This window comes from Tupaia chinensis, unplaced genomic scaffold (assembly GCF_000334495.1).
Source record: "Tupaia chinensis unplaced genomic scaffold, TupChi_1.0 Scaffold147003_1, whole genome shotgun sequence".
NCBI classification, from domain to species: Eukaryota; Metazoa; Chordata; class Mammalia; order Scandentia; family Tupaiidae; genus Tupaia; species Tupaia belangeri.
The window spans coordinates 132,048-151,282 of NW_006206856.1; the positions used below are offsets into that span (position 1 = coordinate 132,048).

At 50.6% G+C, this 19,235-nt stretch overlaps 1 protein-coding gene across 3 annotated transcripts in view; it reads right to left on the minus strand.

Moving 5' to 3' along the window:
* Window positions 1-19,235, minus strand: part of CACNA1D (calcium voltage-gated channel subunit alpha1 D) — a 342,768-nt gene that overhangs the window by 58,269 nt on the left and 265,264 nt on the right. For all 3 annotated transcript variants that reach the window (XM_006169292.3, XM_027768611.1, XM_006169293.3), the window contains 10 exons: window positions 18,558-18,687; window positions 15,253-15,312; window positions 12,094-12,200; window positions 10,685-10,772; window positions 9,676-9,783; window positions 9,537-9,589; window positions 7,531-7,677; window positions 6,127-6,328; window positions 3,608-3,766; window positions 1,965-2,075 (listed from right to left, as the gene is read on the minus strand). In XM_006169292.3, the coding sequence (XP_006169354.1) occupies window positions 1,965-2,075; window positions 3,608-3,766; window positions 6,127-6,328; window positions 7,531-7,677; window positions 9,537-9,589; window positions 9,676-9,783; window positions 10,685-10,772; window positions 12,094-12,200; window positions 15,253-15,312; window positions 18,558-18,687 (1,165 nt within the window). The remainder of the gene's footprint in view (window positions 1-1,964; window positions 2,076-3,607; window positions 3,767-6,126; window positions 6,329-7,530; window positions 7,678-9,536; window positions 9,590-9,675; window positions 9,784-10,684; window positions 10,773-12,093; window positions 12,201-15,252; window positions 15,313-18,557; window positions 18,688-19,235) is intronic.

Genomic DNA, 19,235 nt, shown 5'->3' on the forward strand with positions numbered 1-19,235 from the left:
CGGACCCGGTGGCTTAAACTCACGCCGGGTGCGTGTGCGTACGTGCCCAAGATCCCAAGAGGAGAATAGAGGAGAAGGGATTGCGGCGTGGCCATCCCCCCTGGGGGGTGATTTCCTGCTTTCTATCTCTCTGGCTCGCTCTGTCTGTCTGGCAAGCGCACGCGCCCTATAGCAAAAACCTCTCAAAAAAAAAAAAAATTAGCTACTCATCTTCCCTGGTGTCATCTGCCTGTTCACATGCCACGGAACCTTCCTCCCAGATTAGGAGATGTACTGGGGAAAGCAGTATGCTACAAGCCGTGAACACACCCGCCTGCCAGAGGGAGTGTGGGCACACACACACGCTCGGACTCTCACCAAGGCACACACATTCACGTGCACACACGCTCTCATGCACATACCATGGACTGGTGTCCATGGTGGAACTGGCTTTCAAAAATTCCAGGTAAGGGGTGACGTGGCCCAGGGTATCTGGGAAATGTCCCACAGGCACGTTCTGTGCTGCATTGCTTACGGATGTTCAATATTCTTTGCAACCTTTTCCATCAGTTCAGACAAATATTGTTGAGAGAAGTAAAAGTGAGGGGGAAGCAAACCAAAATCTCAGAGGAGATGAAGCTGAGTCTGGAGGAGGGGATGCGCAGGTACGCAGTATGGACAAGTCACAGTAGGTAACGTCTGGCCATGCATAAGGCGCCCGTCTGACCCCACTGCAATCACCCAGTGAGTCACTTACAAAGGTCCTTTCTTTTTGGTCCACAAAGATCTGATACAGATTGCATAGGAATTAAGTCAAATTAAAGAAAGGAACAGTTTGGAATTAGAATTTCAGGTAACTACGGGGGGTGTGAAACCATCCGTCTCATCATCCATAACTTGCTTAAACTGACTGTCGTCAGATACGTCACACACAGAGAGGACAGTCCCGAGTCCCTCTGCTCTACCCTTCTCTAACTCAGATAGTTTGGAGCTGTGCTGGGAAAGAAACTGAGGGCCAGACGCCCCGCAGCTCAGCTCAGTATGGCCCCTCTGTCCAGGGGTTGGGACGAGGGCACACCCTGACTTGAAGGGGAGGAGAGGACGGTAATCGTGGCGGTAGCTGACAGTCTGTAGCTCTTTTTTCTCTTTAACACTGCAGAGACAGTAACGCTCTACTTCTTCATGACGAGCCCACAAATTGGGATGATTAGTACCCTCCTTTATGGGCGAGGAAACAGGTATGGAGCAGTTAAGTAAACCGCTCACACTACGAAGGGCAGAGTGGGTGTGAAAGCAGGCTGCTTCCAGAGCCAGATGCTGAGCCACACTGCCTCTTTGGCTACAGCCATGACAGTCGGGGATTTGGATTCCCTCCCTCCCCAAGGAGGCACTATACGCTGAGTCACCCAAGACCGTTCGATACATCTCAAGTCTTGTTTTGTCTTCAAATCAAGCACAGTTTCTCTAAATTAAACAAGCAAAAGACAGTATGGCTGTGAGTGGCCTGCAGCTGGCATAGAGAACTTTCCATAAAAGGTAAAAAGGACGCTGCTGACCAATGAACAAAGACATCTCAAGTCCTCAGGCTAGAATCTGAGAGTAAAATCGGGGTCACGTTCTCTGTGACAGGTAATGTGCAAACGTTCTTTTCCCAAGGCTCGAGTCATGAGGCAGGTTTCCCTGAGGCAGCATGATACGTGTTCCTCTAGAAACCGAAAATCAGGTTTTAGAATGATCTCCAGTCTACAAATTCCCAATCTTGCCTCCCTTCTTTTTCTCAGAATTGTTTTCGTGAGGTTTTGTTTGTGCGTGTGTTTTTTTCCACATGTAGAGATATCCTAATCAGATTTTAACGTTTTCACACGGTAACCCAGTTAGCAGCCAGAACAATCTAGCATAATTCAGTAACTTAGACTAACAGGAAGCGGCTGCTTCGCTGGGGTGACTCAGCAACAGTTGCTGAATAGTGGGGTTTAGCAGCTCACCTTCGGCTTGAAGGCAATGACTTTCAGGACCATCTCGACGGTGAACACGCCGGTGAAGACCATGTTCAAGATGTCCATGGCATCATTAAACATCTTGGACTGCTCGTAGTGCTGCGGGCAGAGACCGGGGAGTGGTTCTTAGACTCGGCCACCATCTCTTGTGCTAGCAAACGGAGGCCCCTAGCCCTCTGCGCTCCTGCGGGCACCCTCGGTGGTCCACAACCTGGTCCCCAAGACTCGGCAGGCACTGCATAGTCACAGGGCGAACCATCACAACGCGCAGGGAGTCCATGACAAGATGAGGATGACTGAGTGATGGGGGGACAAACGTATCCACTTGCTCTGCTCAGGATAAAGGGCATTTACCCTTCCTTCTGGCAGGGCTGGGTTCAGGGCCTTGACCAAGGCACCCACCATGCAGAGACCACCAAAGTGTCTATAAACAGAGGCAGAATCTGGTGAGGGATCAGTCTGACGCCATTTAGGTCTATGCTTAGTAAGAGGAGGCACAGTACATTGGCGAAACCTTTCCATAATCTGCATATGGTCCTTTTCATACATAAAGAATTTGTAAGAATTCTGCCAGGAAATTTACCCTGATGTCTTTAGACCCATTTTTCCAGACAGCTCTGAGAGCTGGCTTGACCTCCTCAAGTTCTTAAAGTCAGTGAGAAAACTGAGTCTAACGTTGGCCTTTGCCTCCTGTCCTGGTGTGACAATGCCTGGGGGACGCAACCTCTGAAAATGTGTACTGCTAACACTGCACTGTCATTTGAGTCAGCCAGTCCCTTGCCACCAGTGTTACCAAGATATGACTGCCATGAACTGGAACATTCCCTACCGCATACTGAGAGCTACTTGAGTTCAAGAATGTGGCTTCGAGTCTGCTTCCCAATATTGGCGTTACTCAGGGACAGGCCCAGATCAAATGGCCACGCATAAACTTATCTCTGAGGAACCAGCAGTTAGCGTAATGGCTAGGTCGCTGGACTCCCATGTAGTCGACTGTGGTTCGCGTCCCAGAACTGGTGGCTTAAAACTCACGCCGAGCGCATGTGCATGCGTGCCCAAGATCCCAAGAGGAGAATGGAGGAAGAGGGATTGCAGTGTGGCTATCCCCGCTGGGGGGTGATTTCTCGCTTTCTGTCTCTCTCTGTCTGACGAGTGCATGCTCCCTATGGCAAAAATCTCTGAAAAAAAAACTTATCTCTGAGGTAGGTGAGACAGATTTACCCATTTTAGCAGTAAGGGAGGCAAGGCCCAGGGAGCTGAATGTTCCCAAGATTGCCCAGCTGGGAAGAAGTAAAAGCAGAACTGAAACACCTGTGAGGCTTCAGTCCTCAAATGCTATGTGGTCACAGAAACCCACAGTCATGTCTACAGGACTGGATGCCAGTCTCCAGGACGCAGCTTCCTGGAAACATTACCTACGGTCCTGCCCAACAGAGTCCTAAACTAAAGAGCAATTGTAGACTTCTGCTGTGACCACCGTTAGCCAGAATGGGACTCTGGCCACAGGACAGCCCAGACTGGCCAGAAAGTCAAACCCATCCTCTCGTGAGGGGCGGCACTCCACCCGCAGAATTTGGGGCAGGGGCTGCGCAGAATGCCCAGACTTGTCCCGCGGCTGTCTCCGTCTTTACCTGCATGGCCAAGCAGAGTGTGTTGAGCATGATGAGGACAAACATCATGTATTCGAAAGGCGAAGAGTTCACCACGTACCAGAACTTGTACTGGTAGGGGTTTTTGGGGATGTATCTCCGCAAGGGACGTGCTTTCAAGGCGTATTCGACACACTGACGCTGCAACGGCAGAAAGGGGCAAGAGGGGTTCTGAGCACTTCTGGGAAGGCAGACACAGCAGCCATGTGCTCTGCAGGGGTTTATGCAGAACCTCTAGGGAAGGGACCACAGGCGCTGGGCAAAAGGACTGGGGACAACCACCCTGCCTGCCATTGTCACATGCTGAGTCGTGGGAAGGGCCTCCTCCACTGCCTCTCCAATCCTCCCAGCACCCTCGGGTAAGCATGGCACCCACTCTGCTTCCTTAACAAGGCTGGTTCTCCTAAGACTCGAGATCTGCCGTGTATATGTGTGCAGAGGGGTGAAGCCTGGCCAGGCCTTATCTCTGCTCTCCTCCTCAGCATGGATCTGGTCTCTAATCCTCCTGCCTATACTGTCCTTGGGGAAGGAGGCTGAGTGAGCAATGGCAAGCACAGTGCTCCTTGAGGACCCGGGTGCTGGGCTCCCTCCCTGAGAAGGGCAGCCCCAGGCTGGTCAGGATGGACCTGCAGGAGATACTTCTAGAAGCTGGCTATGGGAACAGACTCTGTTGGCCCACCTGGGAGCTTCTGGGGCTTAGGAGCTTGTCTGTTCAGCTCTAGTCCCCAGAATGTGATCAGTAATGATGGCAGAGTAGAACTCAGGCTGGGGCCTAACCAGAGCTCTGTCCACTTGCTCCAAGGAGGAGAGCAGCCACCCTCTGCTGCAAGCTTGGATGGCCCCCAGCCTCGGGAGCTGTCAGCTCAGCATCTCGGGCCTAGGCCTGCCCACCCTGCGCTGACTCTGGACGCCGACCTCAGGCAGGCTTTTTGTGTCCAGGACCTAGCACTGCTTCAGCCTCACGTGCTGACTCCAGGGACCTCAACTAGAGGTTCCGGATTTTAGGTGCTGCAGGCTTCCAGCACCAGTTCTGCTTGGCTGGCCTGGGCCTTACCCTGACATTTGTCTGCCTTGGGCAGGAAAAGAGCTAAGCCACATAGACCCTGGACTGTCGCTGCTGGGGTCTGCAGGGACGCCCTGACAACTCCAAGGAAAGCCTTCCTACAGACTGAGCCAGCATGTCCTTGTTTCCTACAGGGGCTGTGGCTGGGGCCTGGGCTGGGCTGCCTCATTACACCACAGCCACTTCCCCCCTTGGGAAGCCCAGGCTGCCCAACTGTGCTGCTCACTGCCTGCATCACAGCAGAATCTGCTCACAGAGGGCCGGGGAACTCCCGGACACAGTCTCCACCTTGGACTCTGTAAGGATGAGTGGAACTGCGGGAGCAACCTCGTGAGGCCCCTATTTAGAGATAAGGGAGCGAGCCCCAGAGAGGAGCAGGTATGCACCTCGGGGCTCAGGGCAGGTGAGCAGGGCCAGACAGACACAGGGCTCCTGGCTCCCCACATCAGAGGCAGAGGCCCTGCTTCTACCAGACTGGCTAAAACAAGGAGCAACACAGAAGGTGGACACAGTGTAATCGGAGACCCAGGCTGGAAGTTCTGGCGGTTCCAGACCCAGGCTGGAAGTTCTGTCAGGTGATGGGGTACTCCCCACTGAGACAGAATTCCAACCAGGAGCAGCTCTGTCCCCACAGGACATGTGCTTCTGTCTGGGGGCATGCGGGTGCTTCCTACCAGGGGGTGCTGTTGGCACCCATGGATAGAGGCCAGGGATGCTGCTCAGCACCCCACAAAGCACAGGATGTGTCGGCTGAAAATGCTGGCAGCACCAAGGTCATGCAGCTCTGGCCGGGCCAGCCAGGCATGGTGGTGAAGGCAGCTGCATCCCACACGGCCAACGGTGTGGCTGGAGGCCAGACCCAGTGGCTTGAAGAATATGCCAGGGACATGTGCGAATGCCTAGAAGCCTGAAAGGAGGGGCAAATGGAAGAAAAGGAACTGTGGCAGGACCACCCACCACAGAGGTGATTTCTCACTTTCCTTCTCTTTGTTCTCTCTCTCCAACAAGCACATGTGCTGACTAGCAAATTTTTTTTAAAAAGGCAGCAGCTCTACGCTAAGTGGATATGAAACACTCTTAGCGGGGACTGTAGAAGTTTGGGTAGATTCTTTCTGGTTTGTGGCCACAGCACCCCAATGAGATTCTGAGTTGTCAATAGCAAGTCAAGGTCTTGGAAGGTGGCCTTAGCATACTTCGATTGCTCATCATCACGGCTGGGAATGGCTTTGACAACTGAGAAGTCCAAAGCGTGGCTGAAAAGCTAAGTCTACGCAGTATAGCCTGAAACTGCCTGAGGACGTGCTCTGAACGGGCCGAGGGCCCAGACCTCAGTCCCAGGGACTGGGAGCCGGTGGGCGCCCTTCTTGGTGTCTTAGGGAAACCAGTCAAGAGAGACCATGCTAGAGGGACAGAAGCCCAAACAGCGTGTGACTTTAACCTGATTTTTGTCCAGCTCACAGTTCTTATACTCTTTTTCTCCCTGCTCCTGAAATGTGACGATGACAAAGCCCACAAAGATGTTCATCATGAAGAAAGCGACAATGATGATGTAGATGATGAAGAAGATGGAGATCTCCACGCGGTAGTTGTAGACGGGGCCGACGTTCTCCCCATTCGAGTCGATGGCTTTATACAGCAACCTGGGGACAGAATAACCAGGTGAGGCCCTGCCAGTGCCATGCAGCCCTCCCAGATGTTCCTGGAACTCTTCTGACCTCCTCCCATCAGACCCTCGCAGGGTGCCCTCCCCCGAACCTCTGGACACAGCCTGGTCCCTAAAGCACCCCCCTAGTCTCTGGCCCAGATGGCCAGCACTGAGAAGAGGGAGCACCTGGGTATATAGAAATGTTTTGAGGACTGAAAATAGATTTCACAAATATTCAGTATTTTGAATATTTCTATTCACAGAGAAAAGAGAGGAAGAACATCACATACATGACATGCAGAGGAACTGAAAGCAATCCATGCTGACAAAGACACTGACCACTGACCAGAGGATTTCCAGAAAGCCCCGGAAAGTTCCCCGAACTGAAATAGGCACTAAAATGAAGATATACACCAAGCAGAACTCTAAACAGGAAGCGGGAAAGTACTGTAACACTCCCAAGGGCAATGGACTCCCATTCCGATGCAGATTTAACCTGTCCGGGGTGCCCACCCCTGGGGTACACTGTGCCAGACACTTGCACATCCTCCCACCGAATTCTCCTGTCCATCTGAAAAGGCACAGTACTGTCATCCCATGTAACACATCCTCACTAGGGATCCCAGGGCAAGGTGGCACTTGCTGGGGCAGAGCTGGGAGTGAAGACAGTTCTTTCCACGGTGCCTAACACAGCATGGGGCATGGAGCTGGTATCCAAAGTATGTTTTATTGGTGAGGAGGCATATCCCAAGAAATAGCACAAGAGCACTGTCCATGCCCGGCACGTGCTAGTGCTCAGCACGAGGCATGAACGAATGGACTGGGACCCCCTTGTTACCCTGTGTAGGAAGGGCAGAATGGTCCCAGTGTTAGCATAGCTACCTGGGGCATTCATTTGCATGATCAATGCCTCTTAGGACCCTCTATTTCCCCATAGAGACACTGCTAAGACCTGGACCATCCCTACTCCACAAACCCCAGTGACCCCAGCAGGCCACGAAGGTTAGCAATTTGCCTAATCAGATAGAGGAGCCCTGTGAGCAAGAAGTGATTGAAAGTGACCCAAGTGAAGAAGTCACAGGGCAAGCCTGGAAGCACAGACAGCAGAAGTGGGGCTTGTTCCAGGAAAGAGGGCTCAGCCCAGAGCTCCCCCGGGCAGCAGGAGCTCCCCAGCAGGCCGTCACCCTCAGTACTCACGCAGGCCAACCCTCGAACGTGGACACCGTGAAGAGTGCCATCATAGCAGAAAGGACGTTGTCAAAGTTGAAGTCACTGTTTTGCCAGATCCTCTCACGGACCACGGGGCTGTCAACATCCCCATCCTTGTAGAGGATGAAGAGCCCCCTAGAGAGAGAGGAAAATATGGGTCGTCCTAGCTTCACAGGTAGCAATGGCATTAACTCAGCCCCACAGCCCTAATCCTCCTCCTGCATCCTCAAGCTCCCTCCAGGTACGACACAGTTGGTCCATGGCCTCACAGGCCACATACCCAACAACTCAGGTGTGTTCTCACCCTACAGTCAGTCTATGCTAGGGTTCAAGAACCACTGAGTAACTATTGGCACCAGGCTTGTTCTCCAGGGCAGCTGGGCAGGAGCCGGCACGTGGTTGGTAACACACACTCTATGGCACAGAATATGTTCAAAGTTTCCCAGGGAGTCGGGGCTTCAGTCCTAGGAGTTCCACACTCTGGAGGCAAGTCTAGGGAGCCTCTTAACTGCATTTTAGTTGCAATCTAATCCCTTTCTCTTCATACTAACGATACTCCCAATTTTCTTTCCAAAAGAATTCCTTAATTTCTGGCATACAATATTTCTCACAGAACTTCATTTCTGGAAGGAGCCCAAGCAGTCAAGTCCAATATCTTTTTCTTTTCCTTTTTTTTTTTTTTTTTAGAATTTCTGCTGGAACCAGCAAATGACATAATGGTTTAGTCACTGGACTCCCACGTAATCGACCACAGTTCGAGTCCCAGACTCAGTGGCTTAAAAATCATGCCAGGCGCATGTCTGCCCAAAATCCCGAGAATGGAGGAGAAGGGAATGCGGCATAGCCATCCCCCCGGGGGATAATTTCATGCTTTCTGTCTTTCTCCCTCTCTGGCAAGCATGCATGCTCCGTCGCAAAAATCTCTCTCTCTTAAAAAAAAAAATGCCATAGGGTGCATATGCTCAATAGAGAGAGAGACAGAGAAAGGGAAAGTGACAATTCCCCCCCCGAGGTCACGGCCACACCACAATCCCTTCTCCTTCATTCTCCTCTTGGGATATTGGGCACGTATGCATTTAGGCACACACACCTGGCATAATTTTCAAGCTATTGTGTCTGGGATTCAAACTGCAGTCAACCACGTGGGACTCCAGTGCCTTAATCATCACACCCCTTGCTGGACCCCACGTTCAGTATCCTTATTTTACAAACGAGGAAGCCAAGACTTTCAGAGGGCAGGACTGGCAGCTCCACATTGCTACATTGCTGTCCAAGTGCAGTGGGCGCTCTGCTACCTCTGCCTAGAAGAAACCCCAGCCAAAGAAGTATGGGTAGCCAGACCTAAGTCTGCCTCAACTCCAAAGGAGCCTTCCACACAGCCTCTAACTCCAGGTGGGTGCCACGCCTGCCTTCGTACCCACTGGAGGCTAGCGAATAAGGGGCACGAGTATTTCCCACTGTGTCTCTCTCCTGTGCCAGTTCTGGTGAATAAAATCATGGCCAGAATATGTGTGGGGACAGGAGCAAGGAGAGGAGGTCTGAAAGACCTGCCAGGAAAGGGCAGTCAGCCCCTGGACACCAGGAAGTTGAGTTGCAAGCTCTGATTGGAAGGGAAATCACTCCCCTGGAGTACGGGGAGTGATGTAGGCTGTTCTCTAATTGTTATAGCAGGGTTTTCCCCCGTTTATTGATTCAACATCAAGCATCAAAAGCCATCTGTCTATTCTTTTGGATGATAAAAATTTTAGTATAGAGGTGCTGATTACACAATTATGTACATTAAATGTCACTGAATTATACACTTAAGACGGTTAAGGTTCTGTTATATGAGTTTCACGTTAGCAACAAACAAAATACCACTGAGCTAGCCAGGGGCGGAGCGTGTAGGCCTCTTTTATTCCGAAACTAAAACTTCCGAAATGCTACCACGAGTGATTTCTCGAAGTGCTCCTTTTGTCCTTCCAAGTGTACTTCGCTACTCTCGGGACACTCACCGGCATTCTTCGGGGTTACTTTTGGCTTCGTCTGTGCAGCGATAGAACTTCCCCTGGCACAAAACAGACACACAGGCAGTCAAGGGTGGGCTGCTCACGGGAGCTGGCCTGGGCTTTGTGCTCGAGGCGCGCCCTCTACCTTGAACAGCTGGACCCCGATGCAGGCGAACATGAACTGGAGGAGGGTGGTGACGATCATGATGTTGCCGATGGTGCGGATGGCCACGAAGACGCACTGGACCACATGCTGGGGGGAGAGTGCAGGACCGGGACAGGGCTGTTGCAGGCGGGCGGAGGCCAGCAGGAGTTGCTATGCACATTTCTCTGGGCTATTCCCACGTGCAGTCCTCTGTGCTCTGCCTTTCCAGTAGTTATCAGCAGGGAGGAACCCACAGTGCATCGCAGCTGCCCTAAGGGGTGCTTGGTAAGTGGGCCCCCCTTGGCTTCCTCCAATGCACTTAGAAGAGTCAGAAGAAATGCTATGGGGTGTAGCACTGCCTGGCACCTGGGCCCAAATGACCTCCCACCCTGTAAAGGACTTGGGAAAACACAGGCCCTCTAGCCTTCTCTACATATACACCAGACCAAAAATTAAAATAAACACAAAGAAATACTATTAATGATGAAAAAGGTAATGAATGAGCGATAATCATAGAGAAAAATATCTTAAATTGACAAAAATAAAAATAATTTTTTCAAATGGTAGTAGTACTCGGCATAGGTGGGTTAATTGGTTAGAACCAGGTTCCTCCTTTTTTTTTTTTTTTTTTTCAATTTGCCAAAAGGCATGTGTGTTTGCCAGAAAGAGACAGAGAGGCAGAAAGGAAAGCAAGAAAACAACCCCCCCTCCCACAGGGAATGGTCACATCACAATTCTTTCTCTCCCATCGCTCTCTCCTTTTGGAATTTTGGGCATGCATGTATGCTTCCTGGTGTGTTTTCAAGCTGCTGGCTCTGGGACTTGAAATGTACGTTGGTACGGGGGATCCAGCTGCCTTAACCACCACAATACCAGCTGGCCTGGGCCTTTTTAAATGTATAGCCCACTTTAAAATCCATCAGGCCTCAGCTCAGCTCTGGGCCACGAATCAGTAACCTCAGCCACCCCCAGCCCAAGCCAGCCTTGCCCGGAGGAGAGAAATCAGAACCTTAAGTCCTTTTGCTCTGTTGATTGCCCTGAGGGGCCTCAGGACTCTTAAGACCCTCAGAATCTTCACAACGGAGATGGCGCTGGACCTAGAAGGGAAAGAGCAGAGGTAGGGAGGCAAGCGAGTGTGAGGTGCATGAAGACTCTGAGGCGAGTTACTTCCTAGACCTGCACTTTCACCCCACTACATGTCTGCATGGGATCTCTCCCTGCAGCCCACACCTGCTGCACTGCTGAGCCAAGTCTAGACTCGCAGGGCCTGAGCTCAGCCCACAGCTAGACTCTGTGCATGGGCACTTTACACACTTGCTTTGTTCTTTCCATGGCAGGACTTGGCTTTTTGGCAGCAGGGTTTTCGTGCAAGTTTGGAGACCTGCTGTAGGGCTTGGAGTGGGGCTTCTCTGGCCTTCAGGAGTGTGGTCTGGTGGGAGAGATGGCCAACTGCAGCCCAGCACGAGTACACCCTGGGGGCAGCCTGGGAAGGCTTCTATGGAGATGAAGCTAGAGGAGGCCAGAGGAGGAACAGGGTCGACTTGACAAAGGGGTGGGGTGGGGACAACACACCAAAAGGCTCAGCCTGAGGACACAGCTCATGTGGCACCCCACATGGTCAGGCACGCCAGAGCACACGCTCAGGAGGAAGTAGGTGCAAGCTGCAGCTCCTGAGAGCCTGCAGCCATGGGGGTAAGGAGTACAGAGAGGGACACAGAGGTGTTTGGCCTGCCACCTGCCTTTAGCTCAGATGGTATGCATGTGCACACATGCATGTGTGGGAGCATGTACACACACATGGGCTTACTGGGAGTACTAGCAGTTAGACCTGAACAGATGTTCACAGGTAGCAGAGAAGCAGATGCCTGGGCCTGAGGTTCAACAAAGGCTGTCCCCACCAGAAATTCCTAAATGGCACGGAAAGGACCCAAGGCCCTGACTTTCAGCCTCAGCTTCCTCCTAGCTGAAAAATTTCAGAAGCCAAAAGAATAGGTCACAGCAGCTGCCACACCTGGGAAATCAAGGGACTTCTCAAAGTCCAAGCTGAAAGAGTCCTGAAAGGCCAGCTGGTCTAGCCTCTCCTAGATGCAAGGGGTACTGAGGTTCCTGGGAGGGATGCCTCAACAGCCCCTGGGAAGAACCCAGACTAAAACCTGGCTTCTTCTAGCCTCTGTTAAAAGTGAATTTCCCAGAGGAATGAGCCCAAGCTAGCAGTGAACACGGGAAGAAAAAAGAAAGAAGAAAACACAAATTGTTCCAATGCATTCTGGCATGAGACATGTCAGGAATAACTACTTGACTAAATGCAGTAGCTGTATAACTAGATGCAATCATTAAAATGATGCCTGGCTTTTATAAATGGTATAAACATTCCTTATACAAGCCATCCTACACACACACACACACGGAGATACTCACTGAATCCCAAAAGACACCAGAGACACGCCCACAACCAGCATATCCAGCAGATTGAAGTAGTTCCTGCAGAAAGCCCCTTTGTGGAGAAAAGCTCCGAAAGTCGTCATCTATAAGCAGAATCATTGGTGATTTACTGTCTTGTTTTTCTCCAGAAGAAAAGAAACCTGGGCTCTCCACAAAATCTTAAGGAAAAGTATGACTGTATTACAAGTGTCCCAGAGGAAGCCAGAAATGTAAACCGACAGGGCTGAGTGTCCGAATCATTTGTTGAAACAAAAAATGACGAGAGGCAGCGAATACAATACACTTTAAAGGAAGGGAGCGATTCAGACTTGCTAAGGATGAGGAGGGACTTCTAGTATGAATACATTGCTGGCATGGACAAAGAACCTATCTCAGGGCAGACCCCACAGAGCCCTATCTGTCAGAAAGTAACTGCAGCCCAAACAACTTGGCTGTCCACGAGGCGCTGGTTCTGGCCTCTCCGAGGCCCCAGTAGGGCCTACACTGTCCCACTGTCTCCGAGGCTTTCCCTTGGGGGCTAAAAGAGAGCCAGAGTCTAGCGCTCACGGGCTCCACTTTGATGGAAACGTGCATCAGTTTTCCACGTAGGACCCTCATTGCTCTCAATAGTCTTTAGTAATACATCCATTTAATTTTATTTCTTAAATATTTTAAAAATTTGCTAGAGGGTGCTTGTGCTTGCCAGAGGCAGAGAGGGAGAGAGGGAAAGCACACCGCAATCCCTCTCCTCCATTTCTCCATCCTGATGGGATTTGGGATATGCATGCACGCACACTGGCATGTTTCTCAACCACTCAGGCCGGGACTTGAATCACAAAGCTGGCCATGTTGGATCTGGTCCCTTACCCACGAGGCCACAGGGCTGGTCCAATACATCTATTTAGATACTCCCTCCAAGCCTAGTTACTTTAGCCTGTGTGGGCTGTGATGAGGAGCCACTCAACTGTGTCTCACCTGTGGCCTCATTGCTTTCTTGTCACATGACGTGTTCCTGGAGCACACATCATGGGCAGTGGGGGAGGAAGCAGGGAGGGATTTAGATAAAAACAGCAGTGCAGTGGCAGGATGGGAAATATTAAACTGAATCTTATAAAACTGCCTATATTCAACCCTTTTGGCCTACAAAAATAGCAGTTTCAAAGGGTTTAACCAAATAACTAAATAGTCTTCCAAATTTTACCAAGGCCACCAGGATCCACCATTTCAGATATTTGATATTCAGATACTGACGGTGAATTTATGTTTTTGAATTCTTGTTCTAGCTTATCTTCAATTTTCTAAGATATCTTCAAAATAGAGACTGACTTAGAAGATCTACGTTGCCAATACAAATCTATAGAAATTAAAAAAGCAACCACATGGGACCAGCAAGTGGTATGATGGTTAAGGCACTGGATTCCCACGTGGCTGTCCGCAGTTTGAGTCCCGGCTTAAAATTCATGCTGGGCACATGCATGCCCAAAAGCCCAGGAGGAGAATACAGGAGAAGGGATTGCAATGTGATCACCCCCATTGCAGGGAGGGTGATTTCTCATTTTCCCATTCACTGCCTCTTTCTGTCTGTCTCTGGCAAGTGTATGAGCCCAGTGGCAAAATCTGAAGGGGGGGGGCATGCTTTATTTTTTTCTTTAAAATAATCTTCTATGTCATTTTCTCCAAAGCCCAAGAGTAAGTTGATTCATTTATTAACTTAAAAATGTGGATAGTAAATTAAGACGTCACTAACCCACTAAGTAGGACACTCCCCATTCAGTCTGAGGAGGGAGAGGCGGACTGCAGGAACAGGCCGCTAGGGCAGGAGCAGAGGCTACCAGGCCCCGTAGCTCTGTCTCCTTAGTCCTGACCACACAGCTCTGGTCAGGATGGGGTGCCCCTCCCCCTGCACAGCTCTGACACGGGTCAGAATATCCATCGAATCGCGCCTTTATGGCAGGAGAACAAACTCAAAGTTTTTGACAATTTTGAACAAAGATGTTGATAGATTGGTTCCCACTAATGTTTCATTAACAACAACAAAACCACAGAAAATGAAATAACTAAATTCCCTGGCTGCATTAATTAGGCTTCATTTTATTGAAGATTGTGTAAAGAGCCCAAGTTCCACAGAGGTCTAACATGAAACACATTTCATTCCCCTTTGAGATGCATTTAAAAAAATAAACAAATAATATCAAATGATTTAAAGACAAGTGCGGTTAAGTCTTCATTGCCCAGTTTGTCTCCCCACCAGGGGATGCTCACATGGATAGTTCTTACAGGCCATGTTCTCCCAGATGCCTCGCGGTTCTAAGCCAGCCTTGTGCGTGGGGGTTCAGCTCTCTGCCACTGGTCCCAGACCTCTGAGCACAAAGGGAGTGAGCTCCCCATGGGGTGGCTGTCCCAGTCAGGACGCAAACCACAAGCAGCGACACAGCTGTGAGCTCATGCATGGGCCGTACATTGAGGCTGCCCTGTACAAACTTTGTTTGTGTAAATGTAAGCCCACCCATTACAACAGATAGCAAATACCTTAACACAAATAGACCCAAGTTATCTTGCAAATCCTGTTGCAAGAAAATAGTGTGTGACTATTTGAGGCCACTGAGAACAAAAGGCAACCAAGGAGATGAGAAGAGACACATCTCCTTCACAGGACAAATGCTTTTCCTTGGACTTGGAAGTCAGGAAGTGGAAGAAAGTTCACACAGAGTGACGCATCTGTTGTCAGTTGACAAATTTCAGGAGATATTAAAAAACAACAGAGCTAAATATAATTCTCAGTCATTTTCATGAAGCCAAAGTAGTTCCTACATGCATTCAAAGGTAAAAAGAAACAGCAAAGTAAGTTGGAAGGGTCACAGGAAAAAAAAAAAATCCTTTCTGTTTAAAAAAAAAAAAAAAGTTTGGCTTCATTGCAGAAGACCAAAAAAAAAAAAAAAAAGTCAAACGCACTTCACGCTTCTTTCCTGTGTGTCACACACAGGAGCAGGCCCATAAACACACCACAGGGTAACCTGTTACCTTCAAAATGATCTCAAATGCAAAAGTACCAGTGAAGACATAATCTGCATAACCTAGCATCTGGAAGGTAAGCAAAGAATTGCAACTGTTAATGCTAAGCTGCTGGGGTGCACGAGAGCAACGAAAAGTCATTACCTTCAACAGGATTTCGACAGTGAAGATGGCTGTGAAAGCATAGTCAAAATAACCCAGAATCTGCAAGGTACAACGGGCAGAGGTGAGGACGCGGCAGCAAACTCCAATAGCAACATGCCCTGGGTCAGAGTCCCCATGCAGTCAGTGACCCATCCTCCTGGGTGTCCCCCAACTCAGAGCAAGTGCAGAGAAGCTCCCAAGCGCCCACTGTGGTCATCAGAGACCCTCTTTAAGACCAACAGGGGCAGTGGGGATCCTCACCTCCGATGACCACTCACGGTGCTTTGCATCCCAGCGTGGGGCAGACTGAGGCTTAGTTCTAAAAGGGCTTGCTTGCTTTCTCTACCTACCTACCTACCTACCTTACCTGTTGTCATTCTCAAAGCTACTGGGTCTGGGAACTGAACTACAGTTGGCCATGTGGGAATCCAACACCTTAATTACCACATCGCTTGCTGGCCCAATAAAAGGACTTTCTTTCTTGTGTGTGTGTGTGTTTTTTTTTTTTCTTTTTCCTTTGTGGGAGAGTTTTTTTTTGTTTTGTTTTGTTTTTGTTTTGTTTTGTTTTGTTTTGCTATAGGGCATATATGCTCACTAGACAAAGAGAGAGAGAGAGAGACAGAAAGCGAGGAATCACCCCCCAAGGTGGGACAGCCACACTGCAATCCTTTCTCCCTCATTTTTCTCTTGGGCTCTTGGGCATACATGTATATGTTACGGGCATGAGTTTTAAGCCACTGGGTCGAGGACTCGAACCGTGGTCGACTACATGAGAATCCAGCGACATAACCATTATGCTATCTGGTGGTCCCTAAAAGGGCTTTCTTAATAACCTCTTCTCAGTGGAATACACATCTCAAGGTACTTGGACCACCAGATAAATTAGAGTCTTACATGCATTTTGGATTTTTGACTGCATTTTGGACTGACCTTGAGACTGGTGGGGAATGCACATAAGGGTGTCCATGACATCAGGTGAAGTCATTCATCCTGTCCAATCAGGGGGTAAACACCCTTCCCCCACCGGCCTGCTGGGCTGAGTCTGCAAGGACCAGCTGAACTTCACGTTCCCCTGCCCCACTCACTGCTCTGCATCACACAATGCAGTCTCGCAGGGCTGACTTCTCACCTCCCTGGTCCCCCTTGAAAACCAGACTGGCTTGGCCTTGGTTCAGTTCAGGCTGCTGCATATCGGCATCCCTGGAAGTCCTGTCTGTTATCTAACCGAGTCCTGCCAGCCTCTCCTGGGGTTCCTGCTTCTCAGAGTCAAGGGGGCATGGGGACAGGGTAAGTAGGCAAGAAGCCTGATCAATGCTCCCAGGACTGCTGACCACAACACGCAGCCACCACGACTCTGCTGTCACACGAGATATGATGGGCTGGTGGTCTTCGTGACAACTGAGCTCTCTGGTTCTAAAGGACCTCCAAGAGGCGTCAGCTAGAAAGGACTGCGTAAACGACCCAGCCATGTCCTTTCATTTTGCAGATGTGGCTGCTGGGAGCAGGGTGGGGCTACGGCCACACAGCCATTCATAGGCATTGCTGAGCAGCCTGCGGTGCCAGTGGGAGCCACTCTAGGGCCTATTCTGCTGCTGCAGTGGGGGCAGGGGTTCTGTCTGAAGCCCAGCTTTCCCAGGTGAAGTTCTCCCTTCGGAAGCTATTCCTTTTCCAAACTGTTAGTATTTTGGATTCATGAACTTTGCTAGAATACTTCTGTGTAACTGTCTCTTGGCCAGGCCACGGAAGGTATTTTCCATACATTACCAGGCCTCTTGTCACCTTCCCCTTATTTCCTCCCAAGTCACAGCAGAGATACTGGTACTGAAATCCCCTGGAAGCCAGGAAAGACACTGCGGCCTAAATCCATGGGTCAACAAGTTGTTCTTTCCTCACTCAGCTTCCATTCTCTCTCTCATCCCCATTAAGAATTCAGCTAAGGGTAAAACACATACAGCCAAACACTGTACTTTAAAAGCAATATACATACACATGTACAACTACTGGAAAAGGACCATAATATTTCTGGAAAATGGGGCAGGGTAATAAACTTATAGAGGAGTGGTTTTAATTAATAATAATAATCATCATTTTAAAAAGGCACAAAGCCCCAGCGCAAATTAACCCCCTATCAGTGTGTACTCTAGACTAGCTCCCGACCTGTCATATACTGGTATTTTTTTCCCAGATGTCATTTTCCCCTGTGCCTTTTCCACGACTGAACTCCTGAATGGGTTCTTTATGCCGTTAGATCAGCTAGAGACAGGGCCTGTGAGGACAGATTAAGACAGGCTCCTGCTGAGCTGTTATCTGTTACCATCAACTCGTGCCTCTTTTTATTTTCTTATCTGAGCACGAGTTTTATTAATCAGATAGATGAGGTTTGCTAAATGCTGGACCTGAAGAAAAACAGATGGCATGGTGTCACGACAGAATCCTGGGGACTGATCTGTGGGTGCATCTGAATCCTGAGCTCTCTGCCAACCAGATGCACAGAGAGAGGCGCCACCCTGGCTGAGGCAGCCACACCGACCTTGCGTGTATCTGGCCCCCATTTCTGGCAGGGTTCCCTTGGTGGACAACCTGGAATGGCATAGCAGGGTCTGGGTCTGACAGCCCCTGGGCTGTGGCCTCCTGGAAACTGTCTCTCCTTTGGAGGGTCCTCAGTGCCGAGTAGGCTGAATTGCTAAGACGGCAAAGAACTAGCGCAGGTACAAGCTCCTCTCTAATGTGGAGGCAGCGGTAGGGCCCCAGTCTGCTACCAGCTGATGAACAGAGAACTGCAGCCTCCTTTGCTTTCTTGGTAGAGCCAGCTCCTACCACACCAGCTCTGTCTCTACTGGGCCCCTCGACTCAGTCTCCCACCATCCCCCCAGCTTGGCTTCTCCTCGTGTGTCAGTCCATGTGACACGGCTACCTCCCTAACCCTGGATGAAGGCCCCTGGGCACACGACAGGCCTGGCTCCACTGAGGCTTTTACACACCAACCACCCCACTAGGCACGTCTCTCACGACAGGGAGAAGGTGAACTCGCCAGGAGGAGAGAGGGACAGAAATGTCGGCACCCAGGAACATGGAGAAGGAAATGGGGGTCCCTGAATTGCTGTGAGTTACTGCAGAGTATTTAAGATGAAGTTCAAAATAAATGATGCCATTTGTTTGTCCCCATGACACAAACACTCTCTGGCACTTACAAACCAGAAACAAAAAACGTTTCCAGCGAACGAGAAGCTGTATCTGGCTTCAGCCTCACAGGCCCCATTTCCACGGCCTCTCCTGCACCCCCACCCCTGCCCTGGGAGGCTCACAGTGTTCCGGAAGGAGTGGCTGCGGATGGGGTCCTCGGCGGCCAGGGCGGCGCTGCTGAGCATGATGAAGACCAGGATGAGGTTGGTGAAGATGTGGTGGTTGATGAGCTTGTGGCAGCCCACACGGATCCTGGAAGGCAAAGCCGGGTGTCCTCGCAGTCCCACACGAGACCGAGTACGCCAGGATCCCCAGGAGTGGGGCGCCCAGAGGGGAGAAATGCCGTACAGGGCAGCTGTCTGCTGTGCCCCCGCGCCCTGCCAGGGCAACCTGACCACAAGCCTGCAAAGCCCTGGGGGCAGCCCCTGCACCCTGTGGTGTGACCACATCACCGAACCCTCGGGAGGAGGCATTTCTGCCTTATAAACATGGGGAGGCTGGGGCTTACGATGTGAAAGAACTTGGAGGGTGACCCAGGTAGTGAGGACAGGGACAGATTTCCAACCCAGGTCTGCTGTGGTCCAAGGGTTTCCACTACGGCCCTGCTTAGGACAGAGACCTCAGCCCTCCCCTCCACACTTCCCAAAGGTGGTTAAAGCAAGTTCAATGTGACAGCACGCTGCGTCTATACCGAGTCACCCAACACGGTGAGCATGTGGGAGCAGCTTCCGTGACAATCGGCTGAGGATCAGCTGACCATCCAGCAGAGCCGCAGGCCCCAAGGCGTGCGCACACCCACG